At 34.3% G+C, this 18,319-nt stretch overlaps 1 protein-coding gene across 1 annotated transcript in view; it reads left to right on the top strand.

Moving 5' to 3' along the window:
• The first annotated feature begins 2,062 nt into the window (after positions 1-2,062).
• Positions 2,063-18,319, top strand: part of LOC137647040 (probable cytochrome P450 49a1) — a 22,261-nt gene continuing 6,004 nt past the window's right edge. Inside the window, exons 1-6 of the mRNA XM_068380176.1 lie at positions 2,063-2,137; positions 7,689-7,899; positions 8,028-8,268; positions 8,386-8,502; positions 10,389-10,465; positions 13,950-14,151. Of these exons, the coding sequence (XP_068236277.1) occupies positions 2,078-2,137; positions 7,689-7,899; positions 8,028-8,268; positions 8,386-8,502; positions 10,389-10,465; positions 13,950-14,151 (908 nt within the window). The 5' untranslated portion in view covers positions 2,063-2,077. The remainder of the gene's footprint in view (positions 2,138-7,688; positions 7,900-8,027; positions 8,269-8,385; positions 8,503-10,388; positions 10,466-13,949; positions 14,152-18,319) is intronic.

Raw genomic sequence — 18,319 nt, 5'->3', positions numbered from 1 at the left:
AGGAACTCGAAACCCACCCAGTCTAGCAGACCGCCAGACAAGGACGTTTTCAATTGGCCACCATAATCCTATTGACGCGACCAACTGATCAATTGCAGTTTTATCTATTGATTATGTTTACAACACTCTCCGTTCACTACACAGCTGTTAATGCTCATCTAAAAGTTACAAATATCACCAAAATAATAAGTAAATCATGTGTCTCTTGCCAGATCCATACGAAACAGTAAATAATGTGAGCCATGGTTGAGCAAATATTCGTGTTAGCAAGCTTTTGAAAAAGAGCAGTTCTATTAAGCGGAGAGACCGCTAAACTTCAAATGGACAAAACTGGGACCCATGAAGATCAAAAGGGGCTATTTGGGACCTCTTTTCTCGATAAGCTCAAAACCTATCGAATATGATATTCGACACAATCTATATTTCAGAGAATTATTTGCATTTCGAAGGAACTCTTATTTACTTGAAGAAAAGATATGCTAATATGCTATGGTCATTAAATACACCACTTAAAGAAAACCACATTTTATTATTTTGAAAACAACTAATACTTCAGATTACGCCAAAATTTATTTTACATTTACTTTGCTATGCCAATATTATAAAGATCACATCGGGGAACTACTTTATGTATCTAACAGAAATAATTTAGAAATCTCTTGGGCATCATTTGAAACTTATTTTATTATGTGCTAAGAGGATTTTCCTATTACTTATTTGACCCGTAAAAAGAATTTACTAAAATTGAAAAGAAAAGGAATTCGACCAAGATTACCAGGGCAGTAAGTTTCCTTCAGTTTTATCTTAAGTGAGTTTCATTACATTTGAAAGGTTAAAAAATCATAAGGGATCAAAGAACCTATAATATGTGGTGGAAGTAGGTGGGTAGTAGACGTGTCCTGCCTGAACTTCAAAAAGGAATGTTGAGGGTCCAAATTCGTAATGTTATGTTTGATTGTGCAGTTAGAATTGCTTCAGACTGTTTCTTTTTATTTTGAGTGTTTCTGTATTCACGAAATTGACCCATGGATTTTTAATAAGCACACCTCATGAGGCAGTTCCAGGTGCAATGAATATGCCGCTATTTTAACTATACATATTTTTTTTTCTTTTTTTTTGGCTACTGTAAAGTATTTAGGGGATAAAGATATTTGTTATCTATGTTTTGTTAGGAAAAAATTGTCAGACATCTTATCGCATTCTGAGATCTTCTGTTATTGACATTTTGATGTTTTAAGAAGCATAGGTTTTATAGATAAGATTTAAATTTCTACTTATCTCAGATTCTTCGCATAAATAATTTTCATTTTTATATTTACTATAAGTTTCTTTTGTATTTATGAGATTTAATGTATATATATATATATATATATATATATATATATATATATATATATATATATATATATATATATATTCCCCTCCCGAATTCATTCGGTTCAACTCTGTAAGTCAAGCTTGATTCATTAGGCTGGGAGATTTCCTCCTTTGAATAATGATAATTTTGCATTTTCAGTATATCAAGTATGGCAGCAATAAATACTTTTAGTCTCTGAAGAGTCAAGTAATTGCTTTTCTTTGTTTAGTCTAGTCATGTCTGAAAGCTTGTATTGGTTAATCTACAGTGTACCATTCCCTACCATATACTGTATTATTGATATTGTAAACGACATAATTCATTAACTGAATTTGACATTAAACAATGCCCCAGGCATTTACCACGTTTATTCAGACCTTCTAATAGAATTTCAGTCTGATGATACAGAATTACATTTAAGCTACTTTTATAATAGAGAACACCACAAACAATCAAGCCTTTTATTTTATCCGCACATGGCTGCTTTCACTGTTGGCGCCTTTTACCAGCATTCTACTATCTTATCTAGGGTTGCAACTTGGCCAGTATTTCAATATTAAATACGTAGCCAAATCAAGGATTAACTTTTATCGTCATTCTGGCTTGGAATGTTTCAAAACAAACATTAATGAACAAGTTTTCCGATGAAATGTTGACAAAGCGTTTACACCGCACTGGCAACTCGCCCGTTGCGTCGTCAGCCATTAATTGTGTCCTTGAATGTGTACACTCCCAGACTCCCACCGAATCTTGCCAGTCAGCTATACCAACTTTAGAACGGTGACCGGTATAATTGTCATTGACATAACTCGTCAGTTATTGTGTATAAAAGCCTATTTGGTGTATGATAAATGAGCAAAGCCTTGAACAAAAGACACGCCATGTTGGATTAATTGTCTGTTAACGGTGAAGAAAACGTTGGATAAATGACGAAATCTTAGACTAACTGTGACTATACTGTAACATTGCCATTTTGTGCCGAACATATTTATTGGTATATTCTTTTCCTATTTAGGGGAATTCTGTAGGTAAGCGATATCATTTTGATTCCAGAATGACAGGGTGATGTTATTGAAAATTATCTAATACCTGAACATATCATATCAAAGAATCCTCGCATTGGTAACTTGTCGACGCAAGAGAATTTCTGGCTATTATGACGTAGTCTTTAGCGTAAATATATGTAATAAAATCAATGACTATATATATAAGTAAATACTAAAATAAACGGGAAAAATTATAATGGTAATGTATTTCATGAGCATGTGATCATGTCAAACGCAGTACAATGTGATTTTTTTGTTATCTCCTACTATCAGACAGTAATCACCTCAAATTTTTTTTTAAGTCCTAGGTAGATAATTTCTAATCTATTCCAGTTTGCACAGGTACCCCCAGTCTCATTACTAAATATGAGTATGGAATTTTCTAGATAAATCTCTCTCTCTCTCTCTCTCTCTCTCTCTCTCTCTCTCTCTCTCTCTCTCTCTCTCTTAATGGAGACATGCTTGCTCTTCGCATAATGATATTGGTTTGTGTTTATTATGGAATATTCCTGAAAATTAATGGAATTTTTTGTTAAAACAGACTTGAGTTAGAATCAATGTCACACATAGAATTATAAGTCATCCTGGCTTATAATTCTATATGTGACATTGATTCTAACAGCAGCCGTTTTATCAAGAAATTTCATTCATTTTCAGGAATATTCCATAATAAACACAAACCAATATCATTATGCGAAGAGCAAGCATGTCTCCATTAAGAGAGAGAGAGAGAGAGAGAGAGAGAGAGAGAACAAACGTGACCTTTGAAGTCTCGTAACTTCGCTATGAGGTTTGTTCAGAAATAATTGTCTATGATTTTTTGTTAAAAAGAATCCTCTTGATCATTATTCATTTTATTTAAAATACCTCTCAATGATTGGTGATTTTGTTCAGAAATCTGACAGTTGATGACTTCAAGGAAAAGGACAACTGAACAGGTTTGAACCATGTTCGTTACTTTTACTTTCCTTTATGGGCTGCTTTTCTGTTCCAATACTGAAGGAGAACCCTACTATTTACCAGTACCTTTCATAATTCCTTTTATCGTATACATTCTAGGGCATTCAGCATTTCACACCGCGTATTTCTTGTTTATTGCCAAATCCACATCATCGAGGCACTAAGAAAACAAGAAAGTCTTCAGTTTCCTCTTGAAAACCTTAATATTTTCAATCCTTTGAATGTCCAGTTGGAGCTTATTGTATAGTCTTGGGGCCGCATATTTAAAAGCTTTAGAACCTACATATGGAAGACTTCTGATGTAAACATAACCTTGCAATGTACACTGATTGACTGGCGTTGAATAATAACTCATTCCCGCGATCGATAAAAGGCACGGAGAGGAACTTGTTCTTTCTCTGATGCAAGCAAATAGGATTTACTGAATGGGAAGATAAACACACAATGAATTTGATACGGGGTAAAACTTAAAGCTTTCAGTTGCCACTGACTTACTGAATGGATACGCAGAAGTTTGTTGTTCTCAGTTGTAAGTACAAAAGAGATCAACAATCTGATTCAAGAAAGGAAAGAGATTTATACTCACACTTTACAATGGAAGTACGGATGCTGATTATTATTATTATTATCACTATTGTTATCATTATTATTAGGTAAGCTACAACCCTAGTTGGAAAAGCTAGATGTTATAAGCCCAAGGGCTCCAACAGGAAAAAAAAAATCCAGTGAGGAAAGGAAATAAGGAAATAAATAAACGAAATGAAAAATAATTAACAATTAATAAAATGTTTTAAAAACAGTAACAACATCAAAATAGATATTTCATATATAAACTATTAAAAGACTTATGCCTGTTCAACATAAAAACATTTGCTGCAAGTTTGAACTTTTGAAGTTCTACGGATTCAACTACCCGATTAGGAAGATCATTCCACAAATTGGTCACAGCTGGAATAAAACTTCTAGAATACCGCGTGGTATTGAACCTCATGATGGAAAAGGCCTGGCTATCAGAATTAACTGCATGCCTAGTATTACGAACAGGATGAAACTGTACAGGATGATCTGTATGTAAAGGATGATCAGAATCATGATAATTCTTATGCAACATGTATAGCAAACTAATTGAACGACAGTGCTAGAGGTTAAAATCTAGATGAGGAATAAAAATCTAATAGACCGTAAGTTCCTGTCCAACAAAGTAATATGAGAATCAGCAGGTGAAGACCAGAGATCTCGGAGAACAATACTTGAAACAAGGTAGAATGAAAGAATTAGAATACTTCTTCAGAATTGAATGATCACCAAAAATCTTAAAAGACTTTCTCAATAAGCCAATTTTTTGTGCAATTGAAGAACACACAGACCTAATGTGTTTCTCAAAAGTAAATTTGCTGTCGAGAATCACACCTAAAATTTTAAAAGTCACATAGAATTAAAGAGACATTATCAATGCTGAGATCTGGATGTTGAGGAGCCAATATCCTTGATCTACTTACAATCATTCTTTGACTTTTGTTAGGATTCAACTTCATGCCCCGTAATTTGCACTATGCACTAATTTTAACTAGATCTTTATTAAGGAATTCAGCAAACTCAGATCTACATTCAGGAGATGAAATTGATACAAAGAGTGTAGCATCATCTGCATATGCAATAAGCTTGTTTCCTAGGCCAAACCACATGTCATGTGTATATAGTATGAAAAGTAATGGGCCAAGAACACTATCCTGAGGAACACTAGATATTACATTCCAATGCTCACTATGGTGCCCACCAATAACAACTCTGCGATCTATTACTAAAAAATCAATAATGATGCTAAGAAACGACCCATTCACTCCCAGCTGTTTGAGTTTGAAAACATGGATCTTATGAGTAACACTGTCAAAGGCACCACTAAAATCAAGGCCAATCAACGAACTTCCTGACCACAATCAAGGGATTTCTGTACAGCATTGGAGATTACAAGAAGGGCAGCACATTCTCCAAGGCCTTTAGAAAACCAAATCGCAGACTAAGGAACAGATGATTACCTTCAACAAACCTATTATGACATTTTGCCAAAACCCGCTCAAAAACTTTTGATAACATGGTAGTTATGGAAATTGGGCGGTAAATCAATTGGACTCGATTCCTTCGGACTAAAATTTGATTTCCCAGAACTGATTAAAATCCCCTGAAAGAGAAATCAACTTATCGCTTGCTATTCAAGGGAAACAAATGTACTCAATCCATGTGAAATTTGTATAGTGAATTATATCAAAACGCTAGGGACGTGTAGGCAGTAGGCTAGGTAAGTCACCAGTCACTCGTTGAGATACTACGGCTAGAGAGTTAGTGGGTCCTTTGACCGGACAGATAGTATTACAATGGACCCCTCTCTGGATACAGCTCATTCTAGCTTTGCCCACACATACACTGAATAGTCTCTCCTCTTTCAACATAAGCAGGCCAACACTAAGATAACCCAGAAAATTCTTCTTTATTCATTGAGTTAACTACTGCAATGCACTGTAATTATTCAGTGGCTACTTTCCGCATGGTAAGGGTACAAGACACTCTTGAGCTATGGTGAGCAGCTATTCTAGGAAAAGGACACTCCAAATTCAAACCTCTTTTCTCTGTTAGTCTTAGGATGTCATAGCTTTTGTAACATGGTCTTCCACTGTCTTGGGTTAGAGTTCTCTTGCTTGAAGGTACACCCGGGCTCACTATTCTATCCGTTTTCTTATTTCCTTTCATCACAGGGCTGCTTTCCTTGTTGGAGCCTTTGGGCTTTTAGTATCCTGCTTTTCCAATAGGACTGTAGCTGATCTAATAATAATAATAGTAATAATAATAATAATAATAATAATAATAATAATAATAATAATAATAATAAAGGGTGGCTTCAAACTTCAAAAGAAAGCTTTACCGGATCAAAAAGATGATTGAAGTGTTATGGGTAATCGGGTACTTGTACTGCAATGATTTCACATATGATAATCATTATTTATGCAATGATATATGGTTTCTCTCTAGTTATTTACTCTGTACTATTTTACTGATCAATACTTTATACATCAAGATTAAGATAATCTCAGATATGACTAAGTTAAATCTTTTAGTTTCGATAGAAAATTTGGCCTCATAATAAAAGCATATGAATTGTTAAAATAAAAACCGGAATTATTGGGCCCTTGGAGTTCTTTGTCCTTGACAAACAACCTTAGAGATTTCATGTGTCGATTAAAGATGGCACACAACGTGAAATCTAAAGGCACGCTGCCATGTATAGTATATGCTGATTTGCATATGTACAGAAAGTCAAAACAGACCAGGAGCCGACTAACTATGGCTAGAGTATCCATATGGAAACTATCATTGTATATTGCCTTTAAGAAACGGCTTGATATGTCAAACCTTCTTCTTAAATACTAAAGCCGCATATAGCCTAAATCTGAATATCCAGAGTTACAGTAAGGTAGTAGGTTGGCTAGGGCACCAGCCACCCGATGATATACTACCGCTAGAGAGTTATGGGGTCCTTTGACTGGCCAGACAGTACATTGCACCCTTCTCTCTGGTTACGCTTCATTTTTCCTTTGCCTACACATAGGCTACACCAAATAGTCTTGCCTATTCCTTACAAATTCTCCTCTGTCCTCATACACCTGACAAAACAGACATTACCAAACAATTCCTCTTCATCCAAGGGATTAACTACTGCACTGTAATTGATCAGTGGCTACATTCCTCTTGGTAAGGGTAGAAGAGACTCTTTAGCTATGGTATGTAGCTCTTCTAGGAGAAGGACACGCCAAATTCAAACCATTGTTCTCTAGTCTTGGGCAGTGCCATAGCCTCTGTACCACTATCTTGGGTTAGAGTTCTCCTACTTGAGGGTACACTCGAGCACACTATTCTGTCTTATTTCTCTTCCTCTTGTTTTGGTAAAGTTTTTATAGTTCATATAGGAAATATTTATTTTGATGGTGTTGTTGAAATATTCTATTTTTCCTTGTTTCCTTTCCTCACTGGGCTTCTTTTCCCTGTTGGAGCCCTTGGGCTTATAGCATCTTGCTTTTCCAACTAGGGTTGTAGTTTAGTTAGTAATAATAATAATAATATGATTGGAGATTACTCAGGCTGCTCTGTAATATGATAATGATCTCAGGATATAAATCTCTGGCACGATAAAAAGTAATATAAAAAAGAATGATTATTTTTGTTTTAGATATTAAATGACACTATTTTCTCCTTGGCTTCTTATTAAATACATCTTCTTATTTTAAAACATCTGTAATCAGCATTTTAAACTATTGCTGTAATTTTTTTAGTAGAGGTACAATATGGCTTACGCATGCAGGAAAGGACTTTCCAAAGTGGTGGCTCTGGCAAGAGAAGGAACGTTCCCACCAATTGTCAAATTCTTACCACCTGTCTGCTATCAAACATCAATGTCGCAATCAGAAGTGAAACCAGCAGCAGAAATTCCTGGGCCCAGAAAGATTCCACTAATTGGCTCTATTTTCTCTCGTAAAATTTACAAAGGTGAGACGGTACCGTGATATATAGTAGAAAAAAAAAACACACACACGAAAAAAAAAAAAAAACATTCTGATCTGTCAATATAGTAAGTTCGTGTGATTGTTAAATCTTAAAAAGTTTCTATTTTACAGAATTAGATAAAAAGGCCCTGCACGTATTCTGGAAGAATGTCATGGCAGAATATGGTCCTATCGTAAAAATAAGTGCCCCTGGAATGCCTAATTTAGTTGTTGTAACAAGCCCTGACGACTGTGAAATGGTTGTAAGGAGTACAATGGACAATCCCATTCGGCCACCCCTTGACTCTTTAAAATTAGCTCGTTTGAAAGCCGTAGACAACTACTTCGAGCAAAAAACAGGACTGATAACAGAGTGAGTTGAGCTATTTGTATATAATTTAACAGTACATGCATCTATAAAAAAGATTTTCCATTATATGAAATACATTGTAAATTAAATTCGATATGTTATCATTTTGTGTTAATGCAGGAATGGTGAAGAATGGAAAAGAGTCCGAAGTCGTGTGCAAACTCCCATGATGAAACCTAGAAACATAAACGCATATCTGCCAGAAATGGATCAGGTTACTCTTGAGTTCATGAACAGGTACTTGAAGTTTTTAGTTTTTTTATTTTAGCACTAGATTTAAAATCGATACATAAATTAAGATATGAGTGTTAAGAAGACAGTTTATTTGTTATTATTATTATTATTATTATTATTATTATTATTACTAGCTAAGCTACAGCCCTAGTTGGAAAAGCAGGGTGCTATAAGCCTGAGAGCTCCAACAGGGAAAATAGCCCAGTGAGGAAAGGAAATAAATAAACTATAGAATCTGATCTCATTCAGGTATGCCCATGCGATGTCAATTTTTATATATCTACCAATCCAATAGCTAAGATAAAAATACAAATTTTATTTTAGGGTCTATGCGTTTATTTTTAAAAAAAGCTGATTGATATTTTTTTGGATTCCCTAAAAGATTTGAATGTGGTACTTCTTCTCAAGACCATTTTAGTTATTGGTGTGGCTTCACATTAGATAACAAGACTTTAAACATATTATATTTGACCTCTCAAACCAGTCATTCCCTTACAGCATGGGGGAGGAACAAGTACTGTTTATTAGGTAATTACGAGTGAAATTAAAGGAGATTGTGTTCATATCAATTAGACAATAAAATCGCTCACTCATGTAGCCTACAATAACTATTGAAATGCATTATCAACGCGGCCATTCAATGACGTAATAAACACTATGCGATGAATCTTCGGTTCTGATGTGACACATTGATAAGAACTTACACTATGTGAATATCGGAAATATTAAAGGATGTTGTGCCAATATTATTTGAATAACTATTAAGAACAATAGGTATAATACACAATGTAATTGGGATTATATCACTTCAATCCATTGAATGAAAACTCCACTGAATCTGAAAGTAAGTCATTCGACGTAAATTTGCGTTACACATATGTGATGAGTTTCCCAATTCTATCAATAACCGTGACCCCATAACTATTTTTAAAACCCTTAACAATAATTTTAATTGCATTGATAATAGTAATAGTAATAATTTTGATTATTTTAATAATGGCAGTAATAATTTCAATAATAACAATGGTAATGTTAATAATTTTAACTACTTTCCCTCCCTTCTTGCCTCCTTCAATCTTGCTGATCAACTTCTCTTGACTTTTATTTTATAGAGCAACTGCAGGGTTTTCTCTTATCTGCATATGGACACGGCATGGCCTCATAGATCCCAACGTTGGGTTATATTTCCCAACCTAATAAATCAAATTCGTAAAAAGTATTCTAGGATATAGATTTCATCAAGGTCTATAGATCTTGGATTTGATATCATTTCTAAATGTTGAAAATAACCCTTTTCTATTTCCTGTCTTCATCCTGATGTCTTCGTCGTTATATGTCATAATTCAGTTATCACCAAATCTAGCATATCATTCATTACTATATACTTTTATGAAGTTTAACTACTTATTTGTTTTGGTTACCGTTCAAGGAAGTGGTTTAGTTATACAGATGACTATTGTCACGAATGCATTGTTTTTTTCATATACATTTCAGAAAAGTAACGAAATTCTATTTTGGAATATAGTTGCTATCTTGGTACAGTATACTTAAAATGTAATATGACTCCCCAGTTGTAACTAACTGTATTTTTGAATGATAAGAAGCAAAAAATCTTAATACTTATATTTTGATATCCTGTAAAAAAAGTCTATATAAAAACAATGAATGGTAATCATATCTGCAATTGAATCTTTCATAGAAACTATATAGTGGACATAAATTAAAAAAATTAATTCTAAAGATAATTATAAAAAATAGAGCTAGAGTTGATCACTGCACTATTATACTGCTACTGAAAATAGAATAAATTCTGCTTCGACAATATTATTTGTGATAGGGGGAATTAAAAGGAATTAGCATCCTTTTATTCTTTTTTTTTTTTCTTCCAGAATATCGGCGTTCCAAGATAAGCACGGTGAAATGCCTGAGGACTTTCAAGTAGAGCTGTATAAATGGGCTCTGGAATGTAAGTTATGATCTAACCTGCCATACATTGATTTTTTCCAACATATGTATGTATGTATGTATGTATATCTAAATATATACATATAAATATGTATATATACTGTATATATATATATATATATATATATATATATATATATATATATATATATGTATATATATAAATATATATATATATATATATATATATATATATATATATACACGTGTGTGTATGTGTGTGAATATATACATACCCAAACATCACAAACACACACATACACACACGCACACACACACACACACACATATATATATATATATATATGTATATATATATATATATATATATATATATATATATTTAATCATACATAGAAATACATTACACACACATACATATATATAAATATATATATATATATATATATATATATATATATATATATATATATATATATATATATATATATATATGCATGTGTGTGTGCAACAGAAATCAAGAGAATGTAACCTATGGTTATCTGGTGAAACTGATGCACGCACTCACACACGCTTATATATATATATATATATATATATATATATATATATATATATATATATATATATATATATATATGTGTGTGTGTGTGTGTGTGTGTGTTATGTTTTTACGTGCTAGTGTGAGCAAACGTATATATGTGGTTAAAGTTACAAAAGTCAATACAGAATAAACATAATGTATACGTGAACCTACGAGAGGAGACATGGAATAGTTAATTGAATACATTCTTTTTTTTATATTGACATCAACTTGGTTTCCAGAACATTTCTCAGAATAGAGACATAAATTAAGATTTGTGTGAGGTGCTTGTTAGGTGCTAACAGAGAGGCGAAGTAAATGCAAGTAAAGTTTATTCAACAGATAACAATCCTATATACAAGCAGTTGAGTGCAAGAATGTCTCGAAATTTCAAACAAACTAAAACGTGCTATGGCAAGCTTAAACAGGTTAGCCAGAGATAAAAAAAAAGCAATACAAACATTGTATGAGAGTGAACGGAACAAGTGCTGTGCAGATTACTCTCTTGATTTTTTACCAATGAATATTTCGACAGAAGTTGAAAAATGTATATTTGTGTACCGTATTAAGACTAGATTTTAATGCTCTTAAATTCTTATAAATTCTTATAAATTATTTGTAGATGCTCATCCCGAATGAAATACAATACATTTTGAACGTGGATAATTTTCGTATTGTATTATAATTAGTTCTAGGTAATATAATTTTAAGTGTGTTTTTATAATGAAAAACCGTCTTTTAATGGATTATATTCAGAAACAATAGTGATGGACAAAACATGTTATTTATTGATTTTTTTTCTAATTGGGTTTTATACGAATTTTTCTAGCTATTTTCATATTCAAACAACAAATTCTATGACTTCTGATTCATAAAAGCAGATAAGCTTCATTCTATATTTGTAAAATGGCTTTGACAGAAATCTCTGTTATAGGTTGGTACATAGAAATTATCGTTAACGTTAATTAATCTTGTACTTTTTAGTACATAACCAGATAAATTCAATTACGGTATTGGTTAGCAAGGGTAACTGTTTAGGATTTATGGTATCAAGCAGTTGACCAAAGGAAAACAATTTAGTATTTTTCATGAATTTTCACCTTTGACAAATTACATCTAAGACAACCTTGACATCCAAATAGACTGACACCTATACAAACTGATTTTACTTTTAGACACGTCTCCTACATATAATATTTGTGTCCTAGGTGTTTGGTGCTGGAGTCCTGACTTATTCATTTGATCTGTGATCAGGTTGTTGTTGACAATATTTTTACAATGATAGATTTATCCGGCTTTGGTTCATCAGAAATGTTATATGATCTTCTTTAATCAAGTATTCTTTTACGTTTAATATGGTCAAGAATATGTATTATTATTATTATTATTATTATTATTATTATTATTATTATTATTATTATTATTATTATTATTATTATTATTATTATTATTATTATTATTATTATCGGTATTTGTTTACAAGAGCACGCTCTCCATTTACTCCAAAATTATGCAGTCTTGCAGCTCTCCTCTTCTTGTACAGTAAATAGGAAGTTCTTTGAATGGGGGTAAAGCAAAAACTGGCAAGATATGTTGAGCAAGGCGGGAAGGGGTTATGAAAAAAACTGGCTTGGTTTCCTCACTAAACGACCTAGAACTGACATCGTCAACATAGTCAACCTAAAAGAAGTTTGTGATGCCAGCATACATAAACAGAAGTTCGTGATGCCAGCGTCAATTTGATATCCCGTATATCAAAAATATGTACCAAATTAAAAATGGAGTAATTACTCAAAAGTGTCACTATTTTGAAATTGTATATATTATGGACACTATTGAGTAATTACTTCATTTCTAATGTAGTATATACTATATTTTGAATATATATCAAATGTGCGCTGGCATCACGAACTTCTGTCCATGCACGCTGGCATCACGAACTTCTGTTAGGTTGACTATGTTGACGATGTTAGTTCCATGTTGTTTAGTGAGGAAACCATGCAAGAAGTTTATATATATATATATATATATATATATATATATATATATATATATATATATATATATATATATATAACCACTCCTCCCTTGCTCAACATATCTTGATATTTTCTGCTTTCCCCCATTTAAAGAACCTCCTAATTATTGTACAAAAAGAGGAGAGCTGCAGGACTGCTTAATTTGGGAGTAAATGGAGAGCGTGCTCTTGTAAACAAATACCTTGTAATCATTATTATTATTATTTTGAGCTAGGGTACAACCCTAGTTGGACAAGCAGGATGCTATAAACCCAAGGGCTTCAACAGTGAAAAAATAGCCCAGTGAGGAGAGGAAATAAGAAAATAAATAAACTACAAGAGATGTAATGAACAACCAACAGATTTTAAGAACAGTAATAACATTAGAATAGGTCTCTTATAAATAAACTATAAAAGAGACGTATCTCAGTCTGTTCGACATAAAAAACATTCGCTGTAAGTTTGAATATTTACAGAGTCAATGAGGCCTGAGTCTAAACCCAAACAAAGCTGAGACATTACTCCTTAGATCTATTTAGGGCCCGTCATTGGCAAGTATCATATTTCTTCCAAAGCAAGGTTCATGTTAGCATACTGCTTAAGTGACGTCAGCATAATTACTTGAAGAGGTAGTTTTGATTTCCCAACAAAAGGCAATGTGATTTAGATCCTCGTCGAAAAGTACTAAGTCTTGAAACATACAACTTCCATTAGCCCCCTTGGTAATGGATTTAACCCATTGGTAAAATGTTACTTTCACGCTAATTTCCTGGATATACTCCATTTCTTCTCACTTGCTTTGCTGTTCATTTATTACCAACCACTTGTGGGCTGGACTTCTTGTAGGATTCTAAAAATATTACTACAAAGAATATTAGCCACTGACGTAATGAACCCTCATTCTAATACGATATTTCTATCAGCTGTCAGTCTGGTAGCTTTAGGAAGAAGATTGGGCTGCCTGGAACCCAACTTACCGGTCGATTCAGAACAGATGAAACTTATTCATGCAGCAAACGCCATTTTTGAGGGAATTAACGATCTTGAGGCGTCTTTAAAACTCTTTAAGCTTTGGCAAACGAAAGAGCATCGAAAACTACAACAAAATCATGATGAATTTTTAAGGTAAGGGTTTCTGTTATTTATGTTAATCATTGGCTGATATACATACATACATACATATGTACCATATGCCCATGTCTCATTGAAGCTAGTGTTTTCAGAGGGTGACACACATAAGTAATCTATCTACCAGGTACATAAATAACTATTCTGGTTTTTGGTCATAAATGATTAATGTTAACACACAGCATCCTTGTCGTTTCAGCATCTATTAGTAAAAAAAAAAAAGAAAGAAGAAAAAATTCATTGCTAGGAAAAGACGAAATGAAACAGCTGAATATTGGTGGGATTTTAGTTAAGTTTTTTAATTGACTTTAAATGGGGTGAGTTTTACTGGTGATTAAGTGGTAACTAATAATAGTATGGGATACAAAAAAATATAAAGATATGTGTTAGTATAGGTGATATTAGAATGGAATTAATTCATTTACAAAGAAATTTTAGGAGGAAATGTAATGGATGATAGGTGAAGCAGAGAAGACGTGAAACCTGAAAAAAGTAAAGCAAACCAAAAATAGCGTTAAGTGATTAATGTAATGAAAATAATTTCTTTAGAGTTTTAGCTAATGTACATGATGTAATATCAATGAATAACTATAAACAAGGAGTCCTAATGATATATTATTGAATTGTTATTATGTATATTTTAAGGGAATTTGGTAATGAAGAGATAATGAGAGAAGTTAAAATAGAAAAAATAGTGTTTCATTCTAATTTCTTCATCAAAGGAAAAGGATCAAGGTCTAGAGAGTGCTTACGATGCGAGATAAAAGCGATATAATCATGTTTATTAATCAAAACATTTTAACCGCATGTGTTTATATCTTGCATCGAATAATTCTAATTATTTGACAGCATCTCCCAACCTATTCTGTCAGTTACTCTATCTAACAAAAATCGTGGTTCACAATGTAAACAACTTTTTTGTCCACACGTTATACTAAAAGCTTGCTCACTACAAAACATTCTTGTGTACCAACCGTGTGTCACACGATCGTACATAAATTATTTTGTATATATTATGCTTGTATCGTGTGACACACGGTTGGTACACTTGCATTACTCGGTATAAGGAGTTCAAATGTATAATTGGAATAGGTACCTGTGTTCGTAGATTATCGAGTACTTAAGTTTTTTTTCAAGTTAAATATGTGCACACACACACACACACACACACACACATATATATATATATATATATGTATATATATACATATATATATATATATATATATATATATATATATATGTATATATATATATATATATATATATATATATATATATATATATATATATACTCTAAATATGCTTAGTATATATACATTTATATATTATATGCACATATATTGAGAGGTATATATATATATATATATATATATATATATATATATATATATATATATACATACATATATACACACATATATCACACATATATATAAATATATATATGTATATATATATGTATATATATGTATATATATATATATATATATATATATATATATATATATATATATGTGTGTGTGTGTGTATGTCTGTAATTGTATTACATATATATAGTACATATATGCTGTGTATGTATGTATGTATGTATGTATATACATATTGTAAGATTTGTTAAGATGAGGCTGCTTGTAGCGCCTGAGCGCCACTCACATAAGTGACATCATTGTTCACTTCACGGGCTATATGTACTTCCTTCCCCTGAGAATCAGTTGTAATGAAGATATGAAACCACGCTGACTATCATTTCCTGATCTCACCTAGCCTTAGATCCAACATGGCACCACCGCCGAGATGACCCTCTTTTACATCCCCTAGGGGCAGGATTGCAAGGACAGGAATCTCAGGAACCGGCATCAGGATATTGCCGGGTTCCATGCTGTAGGCTCACCATGTGTTGCAATGCTATCCAAAATCTTCAAGCTGAGATAACAGCGTTGTCACTCCGGGGTAGTAAGGTCCCCCAACCAAGCATCCCTTCGACAGCGGCTCCAGAAAAGTGCGAGGCTGAGGTGTCCCCTGCAGCCTTCAGGCCTTGGAAACAGTCAATGGATCGTTGATTGCAGCTATGCAAATTGAAGCCTACGAAGGTAGCTCATCACATAAGGCTGCATTGTGTCCTAATATTGGAATGTGCCCTTGATTCTAGGTGTACTGACGCCCAGTGGAGTGCCCTGTCTACTGGAGGGGCATTCAATGAGTTTAAGCAAATAGTAGTAAAAGCTTCTAATCAAGCAGTGCAGTGGATAGAGTTTTTCTATTTGCCCCAAGAGCCTAGTGAGTCCTTTAATGATTATTTTATAAAGCGTACGCATTCACATGTCCTAATTGTAATCATGATTTATCTGAATATAACCGTTTGCATAAGCTCATGGTAGGCCTAAGTGATAAAGTGCTCAAAAGGCAAGTATTTCCACCTTGCAATGTTATTCGTGATATCGACTCCCTTAGAGTCATGTGCATTGCATTTGGGGCCGCGTGTGATGACGCCCTTAGTAATAGAGCATGGCTTAGCAGATCCCCTAAAGCAGCTGCTGCCGCTGTGTTTAAGGAGGATCCCGATGTGGCAGCCGCCATTTGTAATTGTGACGGGAGCACCCCTGTAAGAGTACAATCGCGCCCCTGCTTTAATTGTGTCACTCCTCATAACCCTTGGTATTCCTCATGTCCCGAGAGAAAAATGACATGTCATGGGTGCGGTAAAACCGGACACCTGAAGAAGTGTTGCAGAGAGTGGAGCACCAGGAATATCGTTAGTGGTCTCGCAGCGGAGTTGGACATAGTGAGTGCAGTGATCACAGTTGTTGTAGCGGCAGAGGGTAGGATGCGGAACGGGCTGTCCCCACAAACCACTATTCGTGTCGATGTATGCTTGGCCAACTTGGTCCTGTGTACGAGCTGATGCCCAGGTTTGTGTTGCGGGACCCGCTATTTTTGCAACGTTGATCATGAAACCCGCTAAGTTGAGGTTGAAGGGAGGATGGCAAGACTATGCCAACCTACATCTGAAGTGTTTAGTATTGACCTCTTGTACCATAGAATACAAGGAGAGGCACACAACCCAGGAAGCATACTTTGTAAAGTCCTCCATTGATTTTTATTTATCCTTGGACGCTTGCAATAACCTTGGTCTTGTGTCAGAAATGTTTCCAAAACATGCCCCCTTCAGCAAGTGCAACACATACATTACCCGAAGCAACTGATCAACCTACGAGACCGTCATTGATTCCGTTTCCCCCTATTGAGGGTAATATTACCAGATTAGAATAAAATTTGCTTTTGCCTTTGCCTTTTCCTTTAGCCCATTTTTCAAGTACTATTTTCAACACCGAGAGAGAAATCCTCCTGGTAGTAAATGGGGAGCCCCACCGTATCCACTTATTACCTGATGCAGTTCCTTATGCCTGCCACACACCTGCGTCAGTACCTAAGCACTGGGTAAAGGAGGTGAGAGCCCATTTGGAGGAGGAACTCAAGAGAGGGGTCTTACAGCGAGCTCCCCCTGGAGAGCCCACAAAATGGTGCTCACATATTGTGGTCGTGGCCAAGAAATTGGGGCAACCAAGGCGTACGGTTGACTATCAAAAACTCAACGCAAGTTGTAGAAGGGAGACCCACCATACCCTTACTGCTCATACAAGACTGTGGCTGACACCTATTGGGGATTTCACCAGGTAGAACTGGACAAGGAAAGCATACCCCTAACAAAATTCATCACACCTTAGGTCAAGTATCAATACCGAAGGACACCAATGTCATTGTTCTGCCTCTGATGCATATACACACCGTTTCAATGCCATTGGAGAAGTACCCAGGAAGTTTAAGTGTGTGGATGACACACTTCTCTATGATTCAAGCGTATTAGGGGCCTTTTGGCATGTGTATGACTTCCTCGTAATCTGTGCATATAAAGGTATCACTTTGAAACCAGAAAAATTCAAGTTCTGCAAGGAAGAAGTGGAATTCGTCCTGCAAGCCTTCAGAAGATTGTTTTTCTGCCATCAAAAGTTTTTCTATGCCCAAAAAGCCCACAATATCTGAGATCTGGTCATGGTATGGTTTTGTCAATCAGCTGGTCCCCTTCCTGACAATAGTGCCCATCATGACCCACTTCAGAGACCTACCGAAGAAGCCCCCAGAAAAACAAGTCTATTGGGTTGAG

The sequence above is a fragment of the Palaemon carinicauda genome, chromosome 9, assembly GCF_036898095.1.
Source record: "Palaemon carinicauda isolate YSFRI2023 chromosome 9, ASM3689809v2, whole genome shotgun sequence".
In the NCBI taxonomy this organism is placed as follows: domain Eukaryota; kingdom Metazoa; phylum Arthropoda; class Malacostraca; order Decapoda; family Palaemonidae; genus Palaemon; species Palaemon carinicauda.
Note: the sequence above shows the minus strand (reverse complement) of the source record. Positions and strands in the feature narration are given on the sequence as shown.